This window comes from Tympanuchus pallidicinctus, unplaced genomic scaffold (assembly GCF_026119805.1).
Source record: "Tympanuchus pallidicinctus isolate F22 unplaced genomic scaffold, pur_lepc_1.0 scaffold15, whole genome shotgun sequence".
NCBI classification, from domain to species: Eukaryota; Metazoa; Chordata; class Aves; order Galliformes; family Phasianidae; genus Tympanuchus; species Tympanuchus pallidicinctus.
In genome coordinates, this window is record NW_026294669.1 from 5,772,680 (window position 1) to 5,799,838 (window position 27,159).

General features: G+C 40.0%; 1 protein-coding gene across 5 annotated transcripts in view; it reads right to left on the minus strand.

The window, feature by feature from the left end:
- THSD7B (thrombospondin type 1 domain containing 7B) overlaps positions 1-27,159 on the minus strand; it is a 293,426-nt gene that overhangs the window by 60,850 nt on the left and 205,417 nt on the right. For all 5 annotated transcript variants that reach the window (XM_052674802.1, XM_052674807.1, XM_052674806.1 and 2 more), the window contains one exon: positions 12,308-12,486. In XM_052674802.1, the coding sequence (XP_052530762.1) occupies positions 12,308-12,486 (179 nt within the window). The remainder of the gene's footprint in view (positions 1-12,307; positions 12,487-27,159) is intronic.

Below are 27,159 nucleotides of genomic sequence, written 5' to 3' on the forward strand. Positions count from 1 at the left end.
AAAAAACTACCCTTCTGTTTTTAGAGTCAAACTTCATCTGTTATGCAGTCTGCAACTAGAGCATGATCCAGCAAAATGCCTGCGAGGGCAGGATGTGGAACAAGTGTCCATTCTACAGGGAGGCCACTCAATGGCTGTTATGTATGGCTTGGATCAAAGGGTCCACCTCCACCAAACACAAGGACAACAGGGAAGCCCTGAGTTCATGAACATTGCTTTCTACAAAAGCAGGGCCAGCCATGAGTGCCTTCAAAGTTAATTGGAATTTGCCTTTACTTAATTAAACAATGGGAATTTGGCCAGCGATGACAGGGCTAACATTTGGTTGGAGCAATACAGCCATCACAATGTGGTATGCTACATTACTACTACAGGGTGGGGAAAAGAAAGGAAATTAAGCTTAAAAAGTATTTCTCCTCCTCTGGCTGGGTTTAATTTCTGTAGTTAGCATGAAAATCCAACCTGCACTTAGGGTTTCCTGCATGATACGCTGCAGTGCTGAAAATGCTGCTGTTTGCACACAGCTCCAGAGAGGATGTTTACTCTACAAAAATTAAGACACCAGAACGCTGATGAAAATCTGTGAGTCATTTATCAAACACTGACCTGAAATGAATATTACGAAAAGCCTCTTTTATATGCAAATGTTTAATCTGATCAAGGTTAATCATCGCTTTTCTTCCTTGGGACTGATCAGCTGTGTATGTAGTACACGAGATAGAGTCTCCCATCTCTCACTCTTAAAAACTCCCTGTTTTGTCAATGGTTGCTTTGGGAACACGAGGGATAGAAAATTAATCTTTTCTTATTATTTTACTCACCTGTGAGACTATCTATAAGCCCATTTTGTCTGCCCACCTGCTGCTCGCTCAAGTAATACCTGCTTCACACAGACCAAGTACCTCCATTCTCTCAACAAGACAAACTCAGAGTATAATTGATTTCTCCAATGGATTTTCTAATGAATATCTATTGCTACTCTAGTTGCTAAAGTACTCGTTGATGTTTGTGTTCCAACAAATATAAATCTGCTCATTTACCATCCAGCTTTACAACCAGCTATTAGTTGGGGGAAAGCCACGTGAAAGGAAAAAACAAATGTCCATGCATTTGCAAATGTTACTCTCCAAACATGCATCAGCTCTCATTCCCTTTTGCCACTTGCAGAAGTAAATTGCTGCACCATGCAGCAGGTGTGCATGAGATGTGAGCCTTCCTGCAAAGCAATGTCACTACACCCTGTACAGCAAATTCTAACTAAATGACACACTGAACCAAAATGAAATTTAAAGTGCTGTTTTGCTGAGACTGGAGCATTATCAAAAATACATATTATGTTAACCAAAATAGGCCTAGACATAGATTTACATTAAAATATGCATTTACTGTTTAGATTGAAAGTTAGGATTGAAGTTCTCACAAAGGAGGGTATATGTAAGATGGGTGAAAATTTGGCTTGTGTGTTTTGATTCAGATCCAGATCTGTGGTTACAAAGAAGAAATTCCTTAAAAACCGCATTAATAGCAGCAAAGATACTACTACTGTGCTGCCAAGAGAATGATTTACACACACAAATCTATATTCCAGATGGCCACTTGTGGGTAAACTGAATTTAAATTAAAGGAACAGCTTGGATTTATTTTAAGGCATTTTGGAAATGTGTACACTCACAAAGGCCAGCTTGTCAGACCTACTGATCGCTAAGCACTCCCACCAAACCGAGCCCAACTTTCTGAGGTGCCTCAGGGAAGTCAGCTGAACACCCACACTGTGTGAAAATGTGGACTTGGGAGCCCAGGGCTCCTCACAATCAGGACTTGGCTGAAGTAGGAGATGCACAGAATTCCCACTGGAAATCAGGGAAGCCGAAGGTGTTTCACACTTTGTAGGCTTGAGCCCCAGCACATCACTGCAAGTGGCTGAAAAGCCCATGTCCCATGTATCACACACTGCATTGCCTAAGAGCATTAGCAAATGCATCTTTATTATTTTCACCAGTAATAAGACATTCTAAAAGAAGAATCTGACTAGACTTCCATTACTTTTCAAAGCTTTACTTAGAAGAGACTGCCAAACCTCACTATTTTTCAACATTACTCCTTTCACACTGACTTTTCGGAACATTAATGAAAATATACTTACACCTGACTAGAAAGTTCATGAACCACTTAATATCACTTAGAGAAGGAAAAATTCTCATCTTTATTTAGTAGTCATAATTTAAAACAAACTTATTAGAGTCAAGGACACCGAGACTGAACAGATGTCAGAATAAATTCTTGATGTAGATTGACCAACAGAGCTGACAGCTAGCATTCAGTCTAGTTTTTTTAATTGCCAAAGTTCATACTAATTAATAATAATTGTATTCTCAAAGAAGGAGATTCAGAATTCAAAGTCAGGTTAAGAGAAGTTCATTAAAGACACACCACACATACAGCAGAGGTGTGTTCCTGGAGGAACCCCAGTGATGTTCAACACAGCACTGGCAGCTGGAACCAGGGGAAGCTTTCCCCATCCATCCAAAGTCATCACAAGAAACACAAACTACAGCAAAACGGAACCAACCAACAGAGGGCAGCTGACTCCCAGCTATAGGAAACTCCTATTTTTGCAAAACACCCTTGCCATCAATGAAATCCAAACTGACATCAAATGTTATGAAAAAGTTGATGTGAAATCTGTAATACCAGGGTTTGGATACTAACATTTCCTCGAAATCCCAGAGCTCTCAGGATGAAAGTGGCACATGCTTTCAACGCACAAAGATAACATTTGAGAATGAGGGAGCAAAACACAGCAAAATTCCAGCTGGGCGACTCCTCTGAAACACACAACTCAAAACACTCTTAGTATTTTTTTTTCCCAGATTTTGCAGAACTCCTCAAACTACCCATCTCTGCTCTACAGAAATTACATGATTTTTCATAGTATCCCAGTTCTTTAATGCTGACTTTTATGGAAAAGAAATTCGTGTCAGCTACGACCTTAATTAAGTGAAAAATAGTACCATAACCTGCCACCTAAAAAAAAATAAATCACCCAATGATCGCACTAATACAGAACACTAAATTAAGACTCCATTAGAACACACACAACCATTTTAAGAATACTTTTTAAATTATTAAAGTGTAGCTAAAATGTTTACTGTGAAACCACACTGTGTCTCAATCTCTTTAAAACCAATCCATGACTCTAACAAACACATAGACTATACTTGCTATTAAACTATAATCAGTGCTACATAAGCTTTCTTAGGTGCAGTAACATTTAATTATGTTTGGTTCTGAGTTCAAATTCCAAACCTAATCTGGAGCATCTGACACACGTGTTGTGTGCCACATCTGTTAGTGAGCACGACGATTCACAAAATGCTCTCTCTGTAATATAATGCATCTTTCCTGGTTAAGTTAAAATATGGGAAATGGCTGACTCAAAAATAATATTAATTATATAAAGGATTAAAAGCCTTCATAACTTTAATTAAGTAATATATCACAACAGACTACACAGGACTGCTGATTTATGCACTCCTTAAGTGAGAAGCAGTAAATAAAATTAGACAGGACAGAATATACATCTATATGCAGAAGAATGTATCCATTTGCATTTCATTAATACAAAAATCCACTTGTCTTCAGTTTTTCTATGGGTGGCTATAGCCTGCAACATGTTTATTTATAGCAGAAAGATGTCACAATCTTTACACCATCACAGAACCAAGGGATATTCCAGGTTGAAAGGAACCCATAAGGTCAGTCCTGCCCATCCGCTCCCTGTGAGAGCTGCAGCCACCATGATGCCCCTCCTCAGCCTCCTCTGTCCAGGGGTGAAAAACCAAGGGAGCTCAGTTGCTCCTCACACATCTTACCCTCCAGACCCTTCCCCATCTTCATAGCCCTCCTCTGGACACTCTCTGTTAATTTATGTCCTTCTGATACTGTCTCTCCCCATGGGATCTGCGGGGGCTGCTGGAAACAGGGACTAGGGGCAGGAAGGTGTCCAAGCTCCTTCAACATGTGCACCCGTGGCATCAGCCCTGAGGGCACTTCCACCCCAGCAGATATAAAATCCTTCACTGGGAATGTTCACGTATGCTCCCTATCTTACACAGGCTCCATGCTGTGCTCTCCCAGAGAACTGTATGTGCAGCTGTTTTCTTGGAGTGTTTGCTACAACAGCCACCCCAGGAGGCAGGGCCAGCCCTGCACAGCTGTACAACGAAGACAATATCTTCTTTCTTTCCCCAAACCGACCTGCATGTGACCAGAATGAATTTCAACTTCTGGAAAACAGCTCTTCTAAACAACAGACCTCCCTGACACGGGGGTTGCCTCTGCAATCACTCAGAAAGCTGTAATTGGGCTTTAAAATCCAAAATCACAAAGTGCTTTATATTCCAGCTAGCAGTTTGGTAATGGTGATGATCCTGATGCTGTCACCTAAAAAAAGATGTGAGATTCATGTATTCAGCTTGCAGTTCAAATGCACACATTTAGCTGGTGGAATCTCAGCACAATCCTTGCAGTTATGTGAAGAGATATCAGGAGGAATACAGAAGGTAGTTCTCACTTTTATTCTGCTGTCTTGGAGAAGGAAACCAATTAAATAACATAAAAAGAAAATAAAATCAATTCCTGAACCTATCAATCAGCCACCCTGCATAAAGCAAAGCCAACTTTACACATGATATGGATATAAATTCTGGGAACTGGCCACAAGAAACGTCTGCACTAGGAAAAAATGTTAACACTTGTTAAGTATTAATCAATGATAACTGCTGTACATGGAACAACACAGCTATATTAAATACTGATGAAGGCAAGACCAGGGTTATTTTCAGGATCATAATGCAAGAGGTGTCTGAGCATTGCTGGGCTTCTCTGGGTAGCTCTGACAGATGATAACAGCATATAGCTTCTTGTCCATTCTCCCTTTGGAACGGCAACTTCATTTCAAATTACTGTCTCTTATTCATAAAAGAGCCAGAATCTGTGAAGTCATACACTTAGTACAGAGGTAGGAACATTCTGCTCTGAAAGCCGGAACGCAGTCACAGCATGCAGGTGAGTCAGACCATCCTGAAGAAATCCCTTTGCTCTTGGAATAAAATCAAACAGCTGAATTTACGTGGCCTTTAAACTGAGGACAAATAGAATCCTCTCTCATTTTATATGAAAATTCAGCCCTTCTAAAAGATGGTGCTGCCCACTAGAAAACTGAAAAAATGACCAGAATCTTAATCACTAAGCTGGAGATGCACCCACAGAAGAGCAAGCCCAGAACAAGAAACTATAGAGGCCTGTATGAGACCCACTCAGACACTGCCTCCTGCTTAATGCACTCCTGTGTAATGCCAGTATCTCGTTGTGCTGCTACTTCAAAAAGTTTTGAGATCACTAAATGTCAGGTTCCACAGAATCATAAATTACATTACAATCATTACATTATTGTAATTAATTTCATTACTTGACTTGGAATCTATTTCAAAAGAAATTTCCATGCTCGTGTCTTCTATTACAGCAAACACTGCTTTGCAATCAACAGAATACTATTCTGGAAGTTTAATTTTGCACACAAAGACATTATAAAAGAGAAAGGTGTTTCCCTTTTCTCCTCTAAGTTGCCAAAAACAAGAAAAGCCATATCTCTTCTGTAATTCACTGTTTCTGAAGACCTACTCACATAGGATGAAACTCATGATACCACATAGCTGTGTTCTCACATCTTCAGGTGAAGACAGACCAACACCTTTTATTCTGAATATTCTTTGCTTTGTTCAAATTAAAATAAAACCTACCTGCTTATTTTAACTGTTAGCGCTGTATTTAACTTCCATAATGACTGTGAGCCTAAAACTGAGAACAAATTCCGCCACAACATTTTGTGGAAAAGAAATAGAAATGTTCTAAAATAAGAAAAGGAGGGGGAAAAAAGCACCAAGATTAAATCTGCTGCCAAGGAACAACTAAGGCATCAATCCTCCGTGTTCTTCTGCTCCTAAGACAAAGACAAGCAAGAGTAAGTTCAGTCTCGGTGTTAGCCGCTGTCACACTGATTTATGACACACAGTGCATGCTGCCCCTCCAACATGACATATTGTCCAGAGGAGATTCAGCACAAACCAAACTTATTCCCTTACAAACACTGCCCAAGCCAATTTAACTCCAGTTTCTTAGGTGAAATGCTAATGCTTCGTCCATCGGGCAACCCAACCTCCCATGGCTGATTTTACCTTTAGTTCTATCTCCTCTGGACAAAGCACTTTTGGTGTAACTCCCATCTTTCAGAACATTTTGCAGTATGCTGCTGTATTAAACAATCACTGTTTCCTTCAACAACAGAAATAGGAACTTTGTACTTCAATCAGAAATAACTATGGGGAAATTTTCAGTTCAAATTCAGTTCAGGCACAAATGTATCAGTTACTTTTAGAACAAAAAGTCCTGCTCTGACCCAAATTAACGGGGACATTGGTAAGGAATGTAGCAGGCAGAAAAATGTTGTTCCAGGAAGTTGCCAAATGGTTCAATTTTACAAGGATAAAGCTTCCCATGAATGGCAGTAGTGAAAATATGCTTATATGAGGCTTTCTCTGCCAGAAAACTTGTAGAAGAAATGAAAATCCAATGTGGCTAGCTATTGAAACTGGATACCAAATTATCATATGCTGGGAATCACAGTACATGCCACAGGTTATTATTCCAAAGGGTGGAATAGGAAATGGCTGTATTTTCTTTAGAAAAAGGAGCAGTACCCCTTCACATACTTGGTTTTTCAGACACTTTTCTAAGGAACCGGAGCTAGCAGCCATGCTGTACAGACCTGGCGAGGTACTTATGCACTTTCAATTAACTAAGTTACAGTTGAGTATCAAAACTTTCAGACACAGCAAGAAATGTGTAAGGTAACTATGAGGTTTTCACTATTTTTTGACATCAAATATTTTCACATGAGATTGTAGCAGGCAAAACAAAACAAAATAACAACAACAACAAAAAAAAAACTACCATAGAATTTTTATGATACTGTAAAAACACATTAGAATCAGAAGACGTTTCCTATCCTGTAATTCCATCCTTTAACGCTAAGTGGGAGGAAATCTGATCTTCTGAAGGTAAAACTGAGGTTAAGGACAGGATTTTTGGTTCCAGAAGTTAAGTTTCTCACAAAGCAAACGAGCACTGATAGACAGAGCTGGAGGAAAATATAGGTCAGCTGTGTTCCCACATACCACAGCAAGGGATTGTCCACAGTTGGTGTCACTGATACAGCAGCACGTGACGGAGCTGGCATTATTCTATGCTGCCTTCTGAAAAGTAGGGGCTTTCTGACAATTAGCAATCTATATTATAAAAGAAAACATTTATGCAGGAGCTATTTATAGATAATATATTATTAATCATATTCTCAAAAACCAATTTCTGACACTGACAAGCAAGGGGTATCCACCCAGGGATTGGATGTGAGCTAATTTGTTCACAGCCATTAAAGACACTGGGTTAATACCTAACTTCTATCATACAAGTCTAAAAATTCTGAAAATGCTTCATGCACACACGTGTATAGATAAATATAAGCAGATGCATGCATGAAAGATATATTTATGCAAAGGAACAGTACAACTATTACACCAAAGCAAAACATAAAATCATTCATTGACAGACAATCAAAATTAAGCGATTATTATTATTTGAATATTTCCCTGCTAGGCAGGTGACACAAAGACAAACAAAAAAAGCTGTCAATATTTCATGTCAGCAGGTAAGGACTGGAATATAAATTGATGGAATTAAAACATCAGAAGCGCAGTAGTGCTGTATGTTGCCTCTTCAGAAACGTTAATGTACCCAGAATTACTGCTCTTCCTGAGAGCAGTTACCTACCTAAGTGAAAATGGATCTGTTTCATTACAGTGTCTTGTGATAAGATATGCTACGTTGCTCTTCCTTAGGTAGGGTTCTTCTGACAGTGTCTAAAGCTTGCAAGTATAGAGCAGGGGCATTTTTGGATCACAGAAACTTAGCTTGCAAAACATGAGTCAAAAAATTGCCTCAAGAAACCACTATGAATGTAAATCAAACTTTAGTCTGTACACTGCTGTGTTGCTTATTTAAAACTTCTTTTTAGGAAATTAAGTGTGAAAAGCCCTGGAAGCATCTTAACAAAAGGCTGCTCCTGAGCAAGCCTTTACTAAAATTGTATGTAGGTCACTCTGAAAGTAATGCCTCCTATTTATTCCTGTGGAAACTACAACAGACACAAAGAGCACAACTGGATAGAGCAAATCTCAGCTACAAAACACTGCTTTTCAACATAGTCACCACCATTAGCTATGCATTTTTGCCAGTGATGAACAAGAGTCTGCATGCCAAGCTCATAACAATCTGCCCCGGTGGAGGTTCTCACTTATTTCAAAGATAGCCATGTCAAACGTTCCTTTTTTTTTTTTTCTTTTTTTTTTTCCCCCCTCTGTTCTGACCTTTTATATCCCCTTCTCATAGATGAATGACTTGCATTTGCAGTATCATTTCTTCTTTCCTTTCAACTCAAGGCAGCTTCTTGGCCTGCACTGTACTTGTCCTCACAAGTCATAAGTTAGTTTCATTTGTGACACCAGAATCCACCACCTCAGTCACACAATCTCGTTCACATCTATGTAACTTTTCACAGTGAAGTACACACACTGATCATATGCATAAATAAGACCTTAAAGTCCTACAGATAAAAGTGAATGTCTGACCTGAAAACATTTTTCTATCAGAGAACTACCCCAATCATTACCATTTGATATCACAGGAGCCTGCAAACAACAAGACACATGCTTAAAAACAGGTTACCCTCTCTATTTCTGATAGAAAGTTCAGCGTTCAAAACACAATTTTTCCATTTTAAGCCAAATTTTAATGGGGATTTTTCTGATAAATAACCACAAATGGGGCCAGGCTGCAAGTATTCCTCTAGCTGGGGCAATTCTCAGTTCAATTATTTCTACTGAAGAAATGGGAAACAAAAATCTTTAACATCTACCTTCTATCATCAAATCTGGTACAAAATATTTGAGAAGGGATGGGACCCTGACAGCTGGATGTAATAAGAACAACATGTTCACTTTAAATGAAGTAATAATGTTAAATTTCAGATACTTTCTACTTTTGCTGCTTCAACAGATCCAGCACGTACAAAGTGAATAAACTGCATGCTGTGCTATCTGTCCTTTGGCAGGACCAGGTAGAAGCAGGAGGATGAAGAAGGAAGAGGAGGGAAAATCTTGACAGGAATACATATTAGAGCAATCAATAGAAAGGTAATCCCTGGAAAACCAAGAGTTTTAAAATAAGATGCTTTTTTTTTTGTAGTAATCCTAAAAACCTACAAGAGAATATTCAAGCAGTAAACCCCCCATAACTCATATTTAACCTTTAGTCATGTAGAACTATACATTAAATAACTTAGCAACTTCATGCTGTGTAAGTGCATTCAAATAACTGCAGATACAGAAAAAAGTAAAGCTACACCTCTTTTAACATGCATTACACAGCCAAGAATATCTACCAGCTGACCCCTGTAATCCAATCGCCTGTTCAGAAGCAATCACAGCCTTAGATAAGAGCTGCACAACTTCGACATGTAATGCTCATTTTCTTTAAAAGATGTAGTAAAATGCAAGCACCTAACACTTAAACAATTGTCAAACACTTAGGGGCATAAACTCCATGAAATATCATGCAGGAATATGTCATTATCTCAGTGTCTGTATAAATATATTAACTGCACTCAACTACATTTATGCTAAAAAGTTGTGTTCTAAAGAGACCAGAAAAACTGCACTGCCATGATTGAACTGATTCTACGAGGACAGTCTTCTAGAAGAAGGTTTAAGTGATTCAGTAATTATTTGCATCAGTCAAATAAATTGTTTTGATTTGCGAATTGCCCTCTGCTCCAAAGCAGTCACTTTGCTGAAACACCAGCATTGCCAGAGCCCTTCCACAATGAGAAATGGTAAAAAGAAAACTGCTGGGCTGTTGTTTCCATTATGTTCTCTGCATTTAAATTTATGCCAAATACCTGAAAGACACTGGGGAGACAAAAAAGATGTACAAGGGGCTGCCAATAGGCCTAGAAAACAACTTTCACAAGAAGAGAGATAAAAGATTATTTGGCTGACTGAGAAAAAACACAAACTGAGCACGGGTTTTAATCATACAATACTGGAAAACGGAGGGTTCTACAAAATAGAAGATTAAGCAATAACAAGATCCAAGCTCAGGAGCAATAATTTTAAAGAGATAACTAAAAATAGTGGAGGAGATAATAAGGGAAATCTGCTGGCACCTACAGGAGTTTATTCTTGGTTTTCAGTTGTCTAAGGTCTTCAACAAAGCATAGAACACAATACTACATTGTCACCAGGAAAAGATAAGGAAAATCCTTGCACCATTGTGACCTAGCTTTCTCATGCCTGATATCAAAGAACTGTACTGTACTGCAGGTATTTAAACCAGATTATATGATTATGCAAAAAATAGTTAGGAAGTCATATATTAACATACACAGAATTCTGCAGGGTTTCTCTCTAGGCTTTAAACACTGTTCACATCAGAGGAAAAAGAAGGCAATTCTCCCTACACTGGATTAAAGACATGTGTTCAGCTTAGCTAAACATGAGTGCAGCCAGCTAATTCAGTTTGCCATCTGGGCAAGGAATGTCTTCGTGCTGCAATGTGCCTAAAGAGTTCAGCACTTCTAAATCACTGCTGGGTGCAGAGCGAGGCTCTGTTACTGCTCAAAGAAGTAGGAAGCACAGGTGAAACCAATGAAGAGAAACACACACACCTGTATATGTGTATGTACCTGTATGTACACAAACATACATATACATGAAGTCTTATCTTCCTGGGAAAGAGGCAAAAAAGCACCAACTACCTTTATATTACCACCAGCTGTAATGCTTTGCAAGCATCATGCTGCAATAAACCTCACAAAGACATAAATTCCCAATTTAGACAATTTCTTTCCTTCAATATCTTCCAAAAGGGTTTTGAAATTAGTACATTTAATGTGCGTGGGGATAGGCAACACTTTATAGCAACGTTACTTTTCATCAGAAGTAGTCTGCTGTGACTATGGGTAACAATCCTGGTACCTTTTCATTACAAAGGAGCTTATTGTTACCAAACAACTTATTGTGGGAATTCATTTTGCCTCTTTGGTGACCTCTCTGATCTATTAAGAAAAGCACTGAGGTATGAACAACACGCACTTTGTTGCAGTTTTATGTTTTCTTCTTGTTAGGATACTGCCTATGAATTCCAAACAGTGATATGCAGAAGAAGAAGCATTTAACAAGTTTCTCACACCAGTAAAAATAAACTGTGAGGAAAACGACATGAGTTGAGAATCAGGTGGTAGAAGTGGTGCTGCTCCCCAGGACAAAGCTGTGTCAGTGACTGCAGGGTTAACAACATGATCCAGCAGCTCTAGCACCTGCAAGCTGCTGCACAAATACATCTTTGCTGTTAAAAGTCCTTCTACACATATTATGCAATACATTTTTCGTATATATATTTCTACACACTCGGCAAATTATACATATATATATATATCAAGCCCCTTTGGTATGACAGTTTCCATCCTATTAATTAATTTTCATAGTTGAATTTGAAAGCAGTAAAGAACAGGCTTAACTATATAGTGCTTCATCAGTGTTAATTACCATCACAAAATAATCAGTAAATGTAGGAAACCTCTATTGGCTTTGTAGATATACATATAGCATTAAAAAGCATTTAAATAGAAGCTGATTTTTCTTAAGAGTAGCAATTTAAAGACTATTTTCCTCTAAAGGGACACTTCAATATTGAATATACAGAGATTAATGTTGAAGGGAACTTGTGTCAAAGGGAAAAGTTGCTAAAAATAGCAGAGTATATTTAACAAACACATGTTTCTGCAGCTACCATCGTCTCAGAGAGAATTAAAGATTTTTAAAACATCCATGACATCTGAGCTTTCTGATAATTACACACCATCCAGGTGAGATTATTTGTCCAGAGCTTCCTGTGCTCTGGGAGATAAAAATTGTTTTTACATAAGAAATACAGTGTTTCAGGTCACGTTCTGCTGTAACGTGAGCATCTTCCCCTCAATCCTCAAGAAGTTCTAGGATTGCCCATGAAACTCAAAGCCAGAGCCACGAGATTACTCTTGTTTGTAATTGCAATGCCGGCTTGCTACCTAATGATCCCAGTTGAAACTGCAACAAGCACAGTGAGATTTCTGTTGGTGATTTAACATACTCACCTGATTCTTGAGATCCAGCTTCGGGCAGGGGCGACCTCCATTGTAGGGCTTCTCCTTCAGCCATTTGGATCTGACTTTCATCCCTGTCCCACAGGAAGAGCTGCAGGGGCTCCAGCTGGACCAATCACTTAATTTGCAATCAAATGGGCAAGGAACCGTGCAAGACTCTTCAATGTAACCTATACCAAAGATTGAAGACAGAGTTTTTATAATCACTCCAACTCATGAACTCCGATCCTTTAATGTCTCTCTGCAATCTGTATAATCAACTTCATAGGAGGACTTCTTAAAGAAAAGAAGTTTGGCTGTCTGACAACACTTTCCCAATGCAAAATTATGATGTTATTTGCAAAGAACAGCAGTGACTAAAACCAATTTCCTGGTTTAGCCCAATTTTTACTAGGATGGCCATGATAAAACTGACTGATATAAAGAATGCACATTGACAAGAAATATCCAATGTGAAGCAGGCAGTTGACAACAGGCAGCAACTATCCACACTGTAAGAATCTGGACATCACATACTCTGGAGATCTAACTGTACTACTAAGTGTACTTCTGAATTTTGTGATCCTCTGAAGCACAAGTTCTGCATCTGGGTGGGATGTCTTCCTGAGAGAAGCAAAGAAAACATATGACCCCTTCTTTCTTCTGGTAGTTCTCATACATCTCTGCAACTGCTTTGACCACTGTGTATTTTATAAGAGACATACGAAAACTTTGCTTTCACCTTCTCCCACTTTGAAGTGTTTCCAGGATCACCTCTTCAAATCAGAATTCTGGATAGCTGCAGGTGCAGCACCTTATTGAATCAAAACCCAATAGGGTTTCTCAGGACAAAGCCAGGCTTTCTCTTCACATATCCAGCCCCACAGTCACTCAAGGGAAGAGAGACTTTGTAAAGCACACTCAAAGGGTGCCTGAGCCCGTGGGGTCTTCACAAATGCCTGTCCATAGCCCTTGGCTAACATGTGAACAAGCTTCTGCAAATCCCTGCTCACTGTGCTATGTTCATTCTCATGTTTCCATTACCTGGTTGACATGATTCTAAGCACTACTAGATTTAAACAAAAGAGAGATTTCATGTTCAGCCACAAAAGTTGGTGGCTGCTAGGACCAGCCCTTATTACAGAAGGCTTAAGTCCTCTGACAGCTCTGGCAATTAAGGCAATGAAAAGAAAAGAATTTCATCCCTATCTTATTTCTGACGTTACTCATTTTTATGTCCTTTCTGTTTGGTTTTCAGCCTCTAACCCTCCCTGTGTAAGACATATCTACAGAATACTAAATTAGCTGATTTAATTATGCTCTTAAGAAGGATTTCTCCACTCTCTATCAAGGTGACAGTCACCACAGCAGGATAAAGCACAAAAATACGTAATAAATAAAAAAGGAGAATCAGCTTCTCTCCAAAACCTCTGGACAAGCGCCCCGAACAGCCAGGAAACACCAAAGCTGAGGCAGGGAGATTAGTCATGCCCAGCAGCCAGATTTACTGGCTCTGCTGCATCCAAACCTGTACTGACTCCAAGCCATGACTGTGCTGCATCCTGAGCATCGATCCACAACAGCAGCATGAGGATGCACTCCTCATTTCACTGTGGAGAAACAGCTTTCAGACTTGGTTAGGCATCCCCCACCTATAAAATATCCTCCATCTAGCAGCACAAGAAATATTGACACTGTTTTAGGAAACAGTGCCTTAAAAATTCCTGGAACAACAGCAGTCCCCTCCTTCAGCTCTATGATGCTCTGCTTCTTCTTTGGCTTCGTGTGGCACTCTCCTCCCTCTCTTTCAGAACGGCCACCTCAGCAGTCTGACAGCTGCAATCATTTCCACCAGCAGTTCCTGCTGTAACTCCTTCCTAAAGCTGCCCAGTTGTCCTCGTGCAGCACGCGATGTTTCACTTTGCTCCTGCTTATCTCTGTGTACTGCATTCCCTTTTCAGCTACAGTTTCAGAGTCGCTGGCATTACATATCTTGATTATTTCCTACCCAATCCATGGCAGTGATGATCATGTTCGGGATATTTCAACTTTGCATGCTTTGTGTTCACATCTAGCTCAGATTACACCCATGCACACACACACACATAAAATATTTCTACAACAAACTCACTTTCTATCCAAAATATCCAAGCTATCCCTAGCTTTCTCAGTAATATTCTACTCAACCTGCTTAGGTTGTCACTCAAAGCTGTTCATAACACATTATGATAACTAAAAGAAATTTCCTCATGATAGATTTATGAGCAGCATTTCTTAGGCAGTTCTTCAAAAGAGTTCTGTATCACCATCACATGAAATATCACTTCTCCTTGGGCTGTGTGACAGCCTGGGTAATTAACTCTTAACAGAAACAAAGAAAGTGCCTTGCTTACAAGGAGAGTTAGGCAGAGGGGTTATCAGCTTATCAGCAAAGGCAAAATGGAATAAGCCTTCTGACAGTTCAAGACTTACCTCTACAATAAAAAGAAATAAAATAAAAAATAGGAAAGTAAGACAGAGAAAGAAAAAGTTTTATAAACAAAACAAATGAAACCTGTTCCACTTCATTGTAGTGGGGATCCCTCAGCAAAACGAAGGTTTTCTAAAGACTTCCTGATGCTAAGAGACCAACCTACTGCATTTCGAGTTTCCTCATCCACATATATAAATTAAATTAAGTATGAATAAAAACTAGCAAGCTAATAGAGCAGTAAATTAACTTAATGTCCACAAGAAACAGATGTTCCATATTAAATAATGGTTAAAAAAAAAAAAACAACAGAATATAACCTTTTTTCAACACCTTCTCACAAACTGTCGTTATATCTTCCATTAACTGCTTGAGGTTTATCCTGTGCTGAGATTCCCATCATCAAAAGTTTCATTCACCAACAAATTTTTTTGCGAAAACATCTGTGTGATGAGTGCCCTCTGCACAGATATATCATCGATTATTGACACCCTGTTACGAGAAACTAGTAAGTACTGCTGTACTCAGCTCATTCCCAGCCCTTCCAGTGCCCATGAGAATGGGACATTTGGTTTTCTCTGTAGAGCATTGCAATGGCCTGGCAGTGTCAGGAGCTGAGAAGAGTTTGGTTTGGAAACAGAAAGCAAACCTCGACATGGCGTTCCCAGCAAGCTTTTAGTTTGGCATGGTGTGTAACAAATGAGATTAACCATTAATACCAGCTGTTAATAGCAAATCCCACATGCAGGCTATTACCAGTGGAAGGAACAATAAAACACAATTACAGATCAAAATAAAAAAATATTTCTGACAGTAAAGGAATATGAAAAGGGAAGAACATAAATGGGTTTCTGAGTTACTGTCACTCAGCTTAGGGAGATTAACTCAACCCAAGCTCAAGATCAACAATGTTTTGTCAATGTCATCCTTAAACACCTCACTCATCCACTGCATTCCCTGTTCTCCTCTTCTGCAGTACCTGTACTAACACTTGTTGAGTTTCCAAGACCTTCTGCAGGAAAAGACACCGTCCTTTCCCCAGCCCTGCCCAGCCTGTTTCTCATGTTCTCTATTCTCTTGAAGCTTCCTTTAATCTTTTTTATTCCTCAAAATCTCAAACACCATTGAACTGAAGCCCCGTTACTTTAGAAACAGCAGTTGAGAACCTCTGCAGAGTCTGAACCAACACCAGGCTGCTGTGTGTCACCAAGCTGGGGCTGCAAGCGTAGGTGAGATTGAGACGCAAACACCAATGCATGGGATATTTATGTAAGCAGTTGGAAACACACTACTGGGAATAGTCCTGAATTGGCAGAAAAAATTGTACTGGACGATCAAATAAGCCTTTTTCATGTTTAAGTGCTATTGTTTTACTACTGAGACACTGCCAACGTAATAGGATGAACAAATGCATTTACCTAGGCTGCCAAACTCATTTTACTATTATTTATTCATTAAGAACAATGTTGCTCTACAAGCCACAAATGGAGTCTCATCCCATCCATAATAAACAAAGTGCCCACAGAATACACAGGATGTATTGGGAAGGCACAAGATGGAACAACAGCTATTATTCTTGTCTCACTTTTTTTCTGCGCAACCCAAAAGAGATGAAGCAAGAGAAGGCAGACGAATAAAGCAAAGATGATGGTTTGGTGGGTGTTGGAGGCCAAGGCTCAAATGCTTGGTGTAAAAACTGTTATTCTTGTTTCATTCTTTTTTGCTGTGCAACCCAGAAGAGCTGAGGAGGTGGATGAATGATGGTCTGGAGATGTCACACGGTTCAGGTGGAGGTGGTAGGAGACACAAAGTGATTGCACTGCAGAACTGAGCGGTGAGTTTTTTTGCGGTAGTACAGTTTCATTCCCTACATGAATAACACAGGTCACACTTGGCACAGCCAACAAGGGGCTGCAGCACCCTTCTGTGTCTCTGTCCACATTCACAATCAGACACTGGCGGGGGGAAGCAGGCAATTAGGAGATTTACAAGCTAATGGGAGACACTGACATCCACCTGACTGTTGTACTTCCAAATGATAAATTTGCTGAGGGTGTAAGGTCTGTGCACAGCGTTAAACAAATGTGCCAAAAGGACTCCAAGAGGCTGACTGAAAAGTGTTTTGAAAATAAACAGCATTCCTCCAGCAGCTTTGGAAACAGATGCACTTCTAATTGAATTGGCTTTAAACTCATTTGTATCCTCTCTAGCATATTTCATCATTTCAATTAACAAACTTCTAGCAGTACTACCCTTGTTAGTAAACCTTGAGGTACTTCATAAAATTCAAGGTCATTACCAAGAAAGGGACAATTCTGTGCATCACTGCTACTGCCACTGGTAATAACACAAGTGATTTCCCTTGGAGCCTCCAGGATAAAAGAGATCACCTTTCAGCACACAAGGGAGAAGCAAAATGGACAGCGACACTGAAGAAATGTTTCTAATTACACACCAAAGGTAGAAGGGAAAAAGAGTTGATTCATTTTCCTATTAATATTTACCTTCATTTGGTAACTGGCTGTGAAGTATGTAGAGTAACACCAGTAAATCCATGCAGCACTGAAAGTCTAATAGCTAAGGACTTCATTAGTGAGACCTGGTGGACCATAGCACCCAGTGAGCCACATTCTGCTGTGCTGGTGCTCTGGGATCTCCTACAAAGCAACCTTGTGCTTTAAGTCAGGTGAAAACAGCTTTGAGAACAGACTGCAGTTAAGAGAATGGCTCTGCCAGCTGGGCATATCAGGCTGGGGCTGCTCCAGCAAATCCCAGCAGATGTGAGCAGGGACTGCCAGCACGTCAGGAGCTAGGAGAGGAGCTCCTTGTCCTAAACAAGCCCCTCCAAGTGCTTAAATCCTGCCTCAAGGGCAAATGTTATTAACAAATCTGGGAGTCTTAAAGTTTTTATCAACTTCAGTTGCATCTGAACAAGATGTAATATTGCCACAGAATAAATGTTTAATCTTTTCCCCTAACATCCAAGGATTTGAGAGATTGTATGCATTACTAGTTTGCTAGCCGGGGAAATTTAAGAGATAATCTAACGAATGCGTTCATTAAATGTACAACAAAAAAGCAGCAAAAATAACTTTTACATCGAGTGTTTTGCAAAGCTTAAATAATGGATCACCTTAGTTAATTTATTCCTGCTTGCTCTTCTCAACAATAAGGCACACGCTCCCTTTATCTCGTAGATTCCAAATAGACCAGAGAGGACTTGTAAAACATGCTGGTAAGTTTAAGTCATGGTTATTGTTATTGAAATTCATCCAAAGGTTGGTTTTATTGTTCAATTTCATAGCCTCTATAAATCCTGACAAGACAGTCGGGTTGATGCTGACTTTGCATTATGATTCCTAATTTCCTTTGATTTTGCATTTCCTTAAAGAAATTGCAAGCTTACACCTTGTCTTAACTATCAACTGTAATAGTTGCTATATTTAGTCTGTTAACTACATAAGAAAATTTCCAGTAATTAGCACAACCTTTGTAACAGATTGCAAAACAAACTGAGAACCCTTCCAGAGAAGAGAGATTCATCTGCTGCCTTCTGAGTGCAAATAAATAGGACCTCGCTGTGAACACTCACCTCACAGGAGACTTCAGATGCATACAGGCAGAAACTCACTGCACAAACCTGGGTTCCAGATCTCAAAGCCAGTCATGGCAAAGATCCCTGCTCCCCCGCAGCAAAGGCAGACTGTCTGCTTGGAAGCCCCAATGTCTTAAGAAAGTCTTTACAAATAAAACCCATGCACTGGCATCAAGAGTATTAAGGGTAAAAGCTCAACTGTTTTCCTATATACTTTGCTCATCACCCTGCAACTGGGAAAATCATCTGCTCTGTCCAAGCAAAACTGCTTTTTCCCTCCCCAGTGTCTTTAGCCTCAGTATATTAGGAAAGAAACACATCCTATTATATTTTATTATTGACTGTTTAGCATACACAGCTTTATAGGCTATTCAATTCATAGGAAAAGCAGATATGGCAAAACAAACCTGAGACAACATTTACTTTTTATTATTATTATGAGAACTAGATAATATAACAAGGCTGTTTTTGAAGGCAGTGCACACATCTGCAATACATCATGAAGACGAAATTAAATTGTCCAAAGAACGACAAATTCCCCCCTTTCTCATACGTCTGACTTCTCTCAAAGGCCCAATTCCACAATAGCTGCAAAAATAAATGCACTTTGTAGAGTGCACTGAAGAGCAATATAGACTTGGGCTATTTGGACCGAGTGGGAAGCATCTTCCAGAGCCAAGGGTCCAGCCCTGGGAGAAAGCTGCTGCCAAATGGCACCAAATCTATCTGCCCCCATCAGTAAATCATACATGGCCCAAAGGTCAATGGTTTCAGGCTGTGCTGGAGCACACTAAGAAACTCTATTTCTGAGTTCGGGACCCTCCACGGAGAGCATCTTTCTGCCAGGTTCCAGACACACGACGTCAGGCATTGTCAACACAATATGCCACCTAATTTCAGCTGCCAAGTTAGGAACCCAAGACATGGGCAAGCTTCAGTTAGGCAACTTAGCTCAGTCAACACTACATTTTACAGAATGGCAAATGCTGATGCATTTCTCGTATCCTGATAATTAGCAAGAATTGAGCACTCTAATACTGACACTATTTTGGACAGCACAAGCCACCAGATGACTGCAGAAGAGAACACAGACCAGTCAGAATAATTTGCAATAAATATCAAGGAGGCTCACGACCACATGAGCAAAAGCTGATTTTTTTTTTTTTTTGAATGCACATTTCTTGTACTTTAATTCACAAACTTGAGAAGTATTACCAAGTATTACCATTACTCTGCTCCAGACCAGGTCATCCCACCCCTGAAAGGCACTGAGGAGCTCCTTGAGCCAACACCGACCTCTGCAGCCTCCCTCCCCGCAGTCACAAGTGACACAGTGACCTCTCCAATCAATACATTTAAATCAATACACCACCTTAATTCCTTCTTGTCTCGTTGATGCTAACTGAGAAACCTAACTACATGCTTTAATCATACTTGCGATGTTTTAAAAATGTCATTAAGCATTATCAGCCTCGGGGAAATCTGTAAGCTCTTTTCTGAAAGGCACAGAACTGCTGCAAGGTCCAGCCCAGGCTCTCCTGGTGGAGTTCCTGATGGAGGCACTGGCTGCAATTCCTGCTACCAGATGTCACCTTGACACAAGGCAATGGACACAAAGATATCAGACCTTAAATAAAGATGTACTAAAAGAAACATCTGCTAAGAGCAGGGTTTTAAGAAAAGGAGGAGTCCTGCTTGTTTTTTACAGCTTAAGCACAGGGAGAACAGCACAACTGACTTAGATGATGGAAAATGTTGAGATGGGAATAGGACATTTTCATGATGTAAGCAGGCCCCAGCACAGAGCACTGATGTACTGAATTGCTCATAGATTTTTGTTTCAATTTTGCAGTGTTGCTCAGAGCACTCTAGTCGTGAACTTCAATCTCCCCTGCTGGAGCATTTCCTGGCCAATAAATTCAGACTGCAGCAGAAAGCAATGCAATCTTGAGAAGTGCTACAGTTGTTAATAGGCACTCATCTGTTACTAAATACAAAGAAAGTCCAAGATCTCACAGAGGGAACGTGTCCATACTGAGGGTATCAGGAGCTTTGCAGACCAAGCTGTTCGCCATTTCATACACCACCCTCACTTAACAACTCTGGAGAATAGATTTCAAAGTGCATCTCAGATCCAGGCAGAGACTAAGGAAGGACAACCACTCAGTTAGTCATCATTCACCACCATATCCCCATTTAGTGCTACTCTTACTGCAAGCAGTGCACCAACTCATTCAGTTACTGATCTATATGCAGTAAGTGGAATTCTTAGTTTTGTAGGACTTGTTCCATACAGTCACAAACATATGAAGTTGCCTTTGAATATCATCAGGTATTAAACCTTTTAACACTTACTGGAAGCTTTACAAATCAGAATACATAAAGGTAACCAGGTTAAAGAACACTGGGAAAATAAACCTTGTAAGACACATGAACAATTCCGTTAATGTGTATGTCACTTCCCAGCTCAGTTGCACATCTTTCTAAGGGATCATGAAGCCCTCTTTGAGCAGGAAAAGTAGAGTTTTTAACACTAGAGTAAGCTCACTAAGAGAGTTTCACCATTCATGAAATGACTTCAGTGAAAACAGCATTTCTTCATGCTTCCAGTGTAAGATAATAAATGGATACGCAGGGAGTGAAAACTCTTAATTCTTCTATAATAACATTTTACCAGAGCTTTGGTTTATAACAGACCGTACTTGTGATAAATGTGTTACTAAGGATGAAGAGACAGACCACATTTCCAAAAGACACACTTATTACAGAGTACTGCAGAAGTAGCAGGCTGCTCAGTACCTTAACTTGCTATCAAAAGTGCCCAAAGCCTCTGATAGACTGTTTCCACACTGAGTTACTATTTCTACACCAGAAAGTGTTCTCAATTCCCACGGAAGAGCTTTAATCAAGCTGTCAAAACTAGAAAAAGTGGCCCAACCTAATAATAGAAACAAAAGGCAGGATCACAAGCAAGGCTGGGCAGAGGTGGACCAGGAAGACAAGGCTTACAGTACAACAGCTGCTCCACATCAATTGCTCATGAGCATGCCCATACCCTCAAGGGTTATATCCCATCTGAACCTAACTAACAGCCCCAGCACACAGCCTGCTAGTACCCTGAGAGCAGGCAACTCTGTGTCTGAACTGCTCCCAACCAAACTTAGTATTTCAATGCAGAAACCAAGATCTGTAGTTAGTTAAATAAATAAATAAATAAATAAATAAAATTTCTTCCTGTAGCCTGGTATTTGCCACCTCTTCAAAGGGGTTGTTTCATGGAATGTAGCAACAAGAACAGAAAGATGGGAAAAAAGAATAGCGCATATCACTACAACCAAACATCAGCAGCATCTGCAGAAGATGTTGTTCAAAGAGCTCATTCTCTAAATATTTTCTTTTAAGATGTGTGCTTGCTTTCTATAAGACAAAGATCTGGAAGAATGTGCATTCCTACGTACTAGTGCCTCAGGGGAAGTCTTGCTGGAAATAAACTTCTTTGATAGACAATTTGCCCCATTCAGAATTAACAGATTTTGATGTTTGTTTTTTTTTTTGCCTTTGATTCTGTTGCCAGAAAACCATAAAGAACAGCTACGTTTGAGCAGTTGTCTTCTGATCCTATTTCATTTGATAATTCTTTTAACATCCAGGAAGTAAGAACTATGGCCAAATTTTCTTATGGTGAGTAGATTTTAGAAAGGAAAAAAAAAAACAAACAAAAGGGAAGGAAGAGATAGGGAGAGAAGTATTGTTCTTTGAGCACTGCAATGAGAACAATGACTAAAAATCCTGCACACAGACTAGAAATAGAGGGCAGGCCCTTTACAGCTCTGCTTCTACACCTACAGCTCCATAGGCAGGCACAGCTGTAATTAAGAGTGTCACTTCACACACGAGGAAATGTGTAGAAATGTTGGAGAAAGGTCTATAGGAGTACCCAGATGGGATTTTGGGACTAAATTGAGAAGCTATTTTCCTTCGAGACAGCAGACTCTCAAAGGTGATAACAGCTTTACGTCCTGAAGTGGAGACTGAAGGCAGGATAGGACAAGGCTGTCCGCAGTGGGCAATGCTATCCTTCTACTTGTGATATAAACCCAGCTTTCATTCCCATGTCAGGGGACAGAATGGGCAGAAAACAAGGTGAACTTGAAGCTGAAACTTCTTCCTCCAGCAGTCTTCAAAAAGGTTTGTCCTGCTAAGTAATACAGTCATTTATTTATAATAGAAAAGCTGCAGAGAGAGGAGAGGCACAAGAGCTATCCTCAGAAAGAGCATGGCAATATTTCTCCAAGGCCAAATGCCAAGCAAAGGTGGTGTAGCACAGTCTGAGCACTGAGCCCACGTATCATCAGCAGCTGATGGTATCAAGACTACCTACTGCTCCCATACTTTATGGAGGAGGCACCCCAAGGCTGCCAAGCTTACAGCCCAGAACTGGAAAAGAACAGGTAGGCAGGACTGCCAATTTTGCTTGTAAAAGAATGAGGGAGTCAAACACAAGGGCTCATTTGTAGATGTTTGCTGGATGCTGTTTATGGCAGTGCAGAAGTCTCCTAGTGCTGAAACCAGTGGATTCAGGCATTAATGGTTTGTGATTAAAAAACGTGATTTCAATATGCTATTCAGGCTAAAAATACAATTAAATGCTTCTTTTCAAAAGTAGGTGAAATATCTGGTCACAAAAAATTCTATTTCTGAAGCATTTCAAAACAAAATCAAGAATTTCTGCAACATTTTCATTCTTCAAGATAAAATTCACCACAATGAAAAAAAATTTTGAATGCAGCAAGTGCCAGAATAGGTGCACTTTCAAAAACAAATGGGCCTTTACTCAAAGTAGCTTTCCCAACCTTGACTTTCCATATTGTTATCTCACAGAAAAGATAAGTGTGCTATCAGTCCACGATAGACTTAGGTCACATTTCTTTTACCTGTCAGGCTCTGCTTATAGTTTTCCGAGCTAAACAAATATCTCTTTGCAGACAGATTACTGAAGGCCAGCAATTAAAAGGGTCTCATTTTCTCCTAGAATAACTCATTTAATTCAGATGCTTTTAGCTTTTCATCCAGAAACAAAATCATTTTGCTAAATCTGGAATTACAGTACCCTAAAGAACTGAAGATTTCATGTAAGCAAGAAGATGAAAGACAGAGGGTCAGTTGGCATAGGGCTCACTTGTGCAGCATTTCAGAGTGGGTCCCTGCGATGGATCCCTGCTAGTCACACTGTGTCCATCAAACTGATGACCAGCATTTGGAAGTAAGAGAGTGCAAAACCCAGAGGAATGCCCTGGGTAAAGGCACAGCTCTACTGTGGACTGACCTTTTAGAAAATCAGACTTCATGAGACTCAACACTACCTGGTTTTCAGCAACAGGAGTTAAAATTCCTGATCCGTGACCTTTGAATATTGTCCTAAATCTGTCAGCATCAGGGGCACAGCTGGCCAGAGCTGGCGACTGCTGTCTGCTGTACCTCAAGCAGGGAGCACTCCTCCAGCAGCAACAAATGAAAGTTTTCAACTTCTCTTTGTGCAAATGCTTGCTCCGGGAGCAATGTTTTACAAGAGGAAAAAAAAAAGCAAAAAAATGTTTTGCAAATGAGGAATCACCCATCCTAGGTCTCCACAGGAACAGAACTGACATTCTCAGGGGGTGACCTTGTCAGCACCATTCCCAGCAGCAGTATCCCATGGACCTGCTGGGAAGCAACCAAGGGACACCTCCCCATGAGCAGAAATGCCCAGGAACAGTCTCAGCAAACTGCAGTCCTTTTTTGTTTCTCCAGAGGCAGCTAAACCATGTAAGAAAACATCTGACTACTGAGAGCAAGGAGGACATTTTACTACTGAGAGTGAGGAAGACGATTATTCAAAAATTTAGAGATAATTAAAGCTTTTTGTGGAGACTGTGTGTTGAAGCCGACTGCTCAATGATTTAAAGCAAGGATCTGTTTGTCTGTTGTATCTTTCTTCCAGGCTCCTGTTGTTGTCAGCAAAGCAAAATTTGAATAGCATAAGCGCATTTCATAAATTCCAGCTTTCCATAAATTCCCCATCAGATCAAAAGAGAAACCCCTGTGCGGCAGCACAGAGATCTCCAGCCTTTGATTTGGAACAGATGAGGCACCCTACGTTCCTCCTCCAAGATTTAAAAACCAAAAAAAAAAAAAAAAAACCCAACAAAACAAAACCAAAAAAAAAAAAACACGAAAAAGAAACACCACCAACAAAAACCCATTGGCACAGCACACAAAAAAGAGAGGCCAAGGAGTCGCATGAAATAATCTGAAACAAAGGAGGTAGAAATGCGCAACCAGCATTAGGACAGATTGAAAGAAGCAGATGAGCTGCAATTAGCAGGATAAATTCACATCCAAGAGGATGCTCCGAATGCCAACCAGCAACCAGCGACTCTGTGGAGTGGTAAGCTGAAAACAAGATAATTCATTTTTCTGATGGGAAGGACTAATTGAGGCAAATTATCAATTATATTTTGGTAATACAGTTGGAGATATTTACCTCTATCCTTAATTTCCTAATTGGCTTTCCAAATTAAAGAAAGGAAAAGGAGAATGAACCAACTCCAGCAGGAAAAGATTTTGTGCAGTTTAGAAACTGCAAGACAGTCATTCTGTGGGCTTACTGAGTAGGCCATCAAGGAAAATAACGACACTACTAAAATAAAGCAGCACACTAAATGCAAAAGCCAGTCTTGTGAAAAAAAGCTGTGCTATGTTGTTGGGTTTTTTTTCCTGTACATCACAGAAAAGCTTTGGTACAGAAGAAAATTTGTCTGAGATTTGTATTTTTAAGGGCCTCAGATCCTGAACCTCTCTGAGGAGTGATTAATCTCTACATTAGGCTCAAAGCCATTGTTACGTTCACATATTTATGATACATTCACATGGTAAGTTACACTGATGTAGGTGAACTAAATCCTATGGAATTTTAACAGCCAGGTTTCAGTCATGGAAGGTGAAAATCACTGCTGCAAGAAGGCAAAAGGCCAAAGTTTGCTCTCTAAAAGAGCAACAAACTGACCACTTTTTTTTTCCTATACCTTTTTCTTGTGGTATTATCAAGTCTGGGACAAACTTAAATCTACTTCTAAGGCAAAGTTTGTAACCTTAGATGAGTCTTTCTACATTTTTTAAAAATTCTTCAAAGAGACCTAGCAAAAAAAAAAGTAGGTTTTACAAATTCTCACTTTTGCTCAAAGGAGAAAAAGAAAGAATTGTCCTGGCAAAAGGACAGGAGGAAGAAACAAAGAGAAGTCAGAAGAGCTCAAAGAAAGAGAAGAGGAACACTGCTTATCTCTAAATCTGATGAAGAAAGAACAACGCTTAGATATCACAATGACTGGCATTCAAAAAATAAGGCCATGGCTTAATTAGATATAAATGTAGTCACCTAGAAAATGTCACAAGGTTACCTGATTCTAATTGTGAACAAGACAGCCTAAGCTGCTCAGAAAAACCTGTCATGAATAATTTCACAGGGCTTAGCAATCTGTGTACTTCTGTAATTTGCCCTTCTCTATTATGGTTGAATAACATCCTGCTAATTATTAATTGGATAATGATTTGTTTCTATCGCTAATTCAACAATATGTTCAGAAGCACATTTTGAAAGCTCCCAGCTCTTGAGACCATAAATATTGGTCTTATCTCCACTTAACTGCTCTGGTTGGAAGGCAGGTTTCAACTGATGGAAATTGGAGACTGAAATCAGAAACATCCACGACCTCCAGAGAGGGACGCAGCATTGCCTTGCAGAGAATGGAAGGTGTCCAGCACTGAGTAGTAAGTCGGAATGGGTACAGGATCCAACTAAGGAAAGGTTTTGAGAGATCACTGCTTCGATCTGGTCAGAGTTCCCAAAGGCTTGGCATCTTACTGGACTTTTTCCCTACCATGGTGACATTGGAATGCTTTTTATTATGGTGAAACCATTGTGATTGCCTTCATAACGTGAAGTTCTCTGTTTTTGGGAAGCCAGTTTACACTGAATCCTGAATATTACACAGGGGACTGGCTGGAGGTGAATAATTCACCCTTAAGGGAACTATTACAGGGCATTCACGAGGTGGAAACATTTCACACCTATTTCCCAGTTCCAAACCTTGGGGTCTTAAGAGCACTCTTTATGTAGACCACAGTGTGTACAGAAGGACTTTGCTGTCCAGTACTGACCACCCTTGTAGCCTCTGACATGGATCCTGTGTCAGGGCCCACGTTGCAATCATTCCTGCTCGGATAAAAAGCTGAAGACAAGAAAGCCAACAATGATCCCCTTAAGCTATTACTCCCTAAGAAAAGCCTGACCATTAAAAATACCACATAAATATCACTGACAGGCATCAAGGTTATTCAGAGAAGCCCCACGCATAGACAAGCTTCTCTTTTAACCGTGATAAAAGCCTTGAGGTTTTCAAGAGAGCAAGACACTACAGTCAAATCCACCTTTGAAAGCTCAGCAGCTCCCTTTTGGCAAAAGAAAAGGTAACATCGTGGGGGTAAGGTATAGCATTCCTCCTTCATGGGCCACAGAGGCATAATCAATTGGTACAACAGCACATTGTTGAAACACAAACCACGGAAAGCTGCTTTATGAATCTGTGCAGCCAGCTGGAACAGCCATAAACAGCTGCGAGAGAAATTCACTCCAGAACTGAATCACTACATCAGGATGTGTTTTTATTTTCCTTTTATCACATGCAGCACAGACTGCTGATCCTTGTCCTGAAGACCCTCCACAGAGCAGCCTCTCCATTCTCTTGTACTCAGGAACAATAA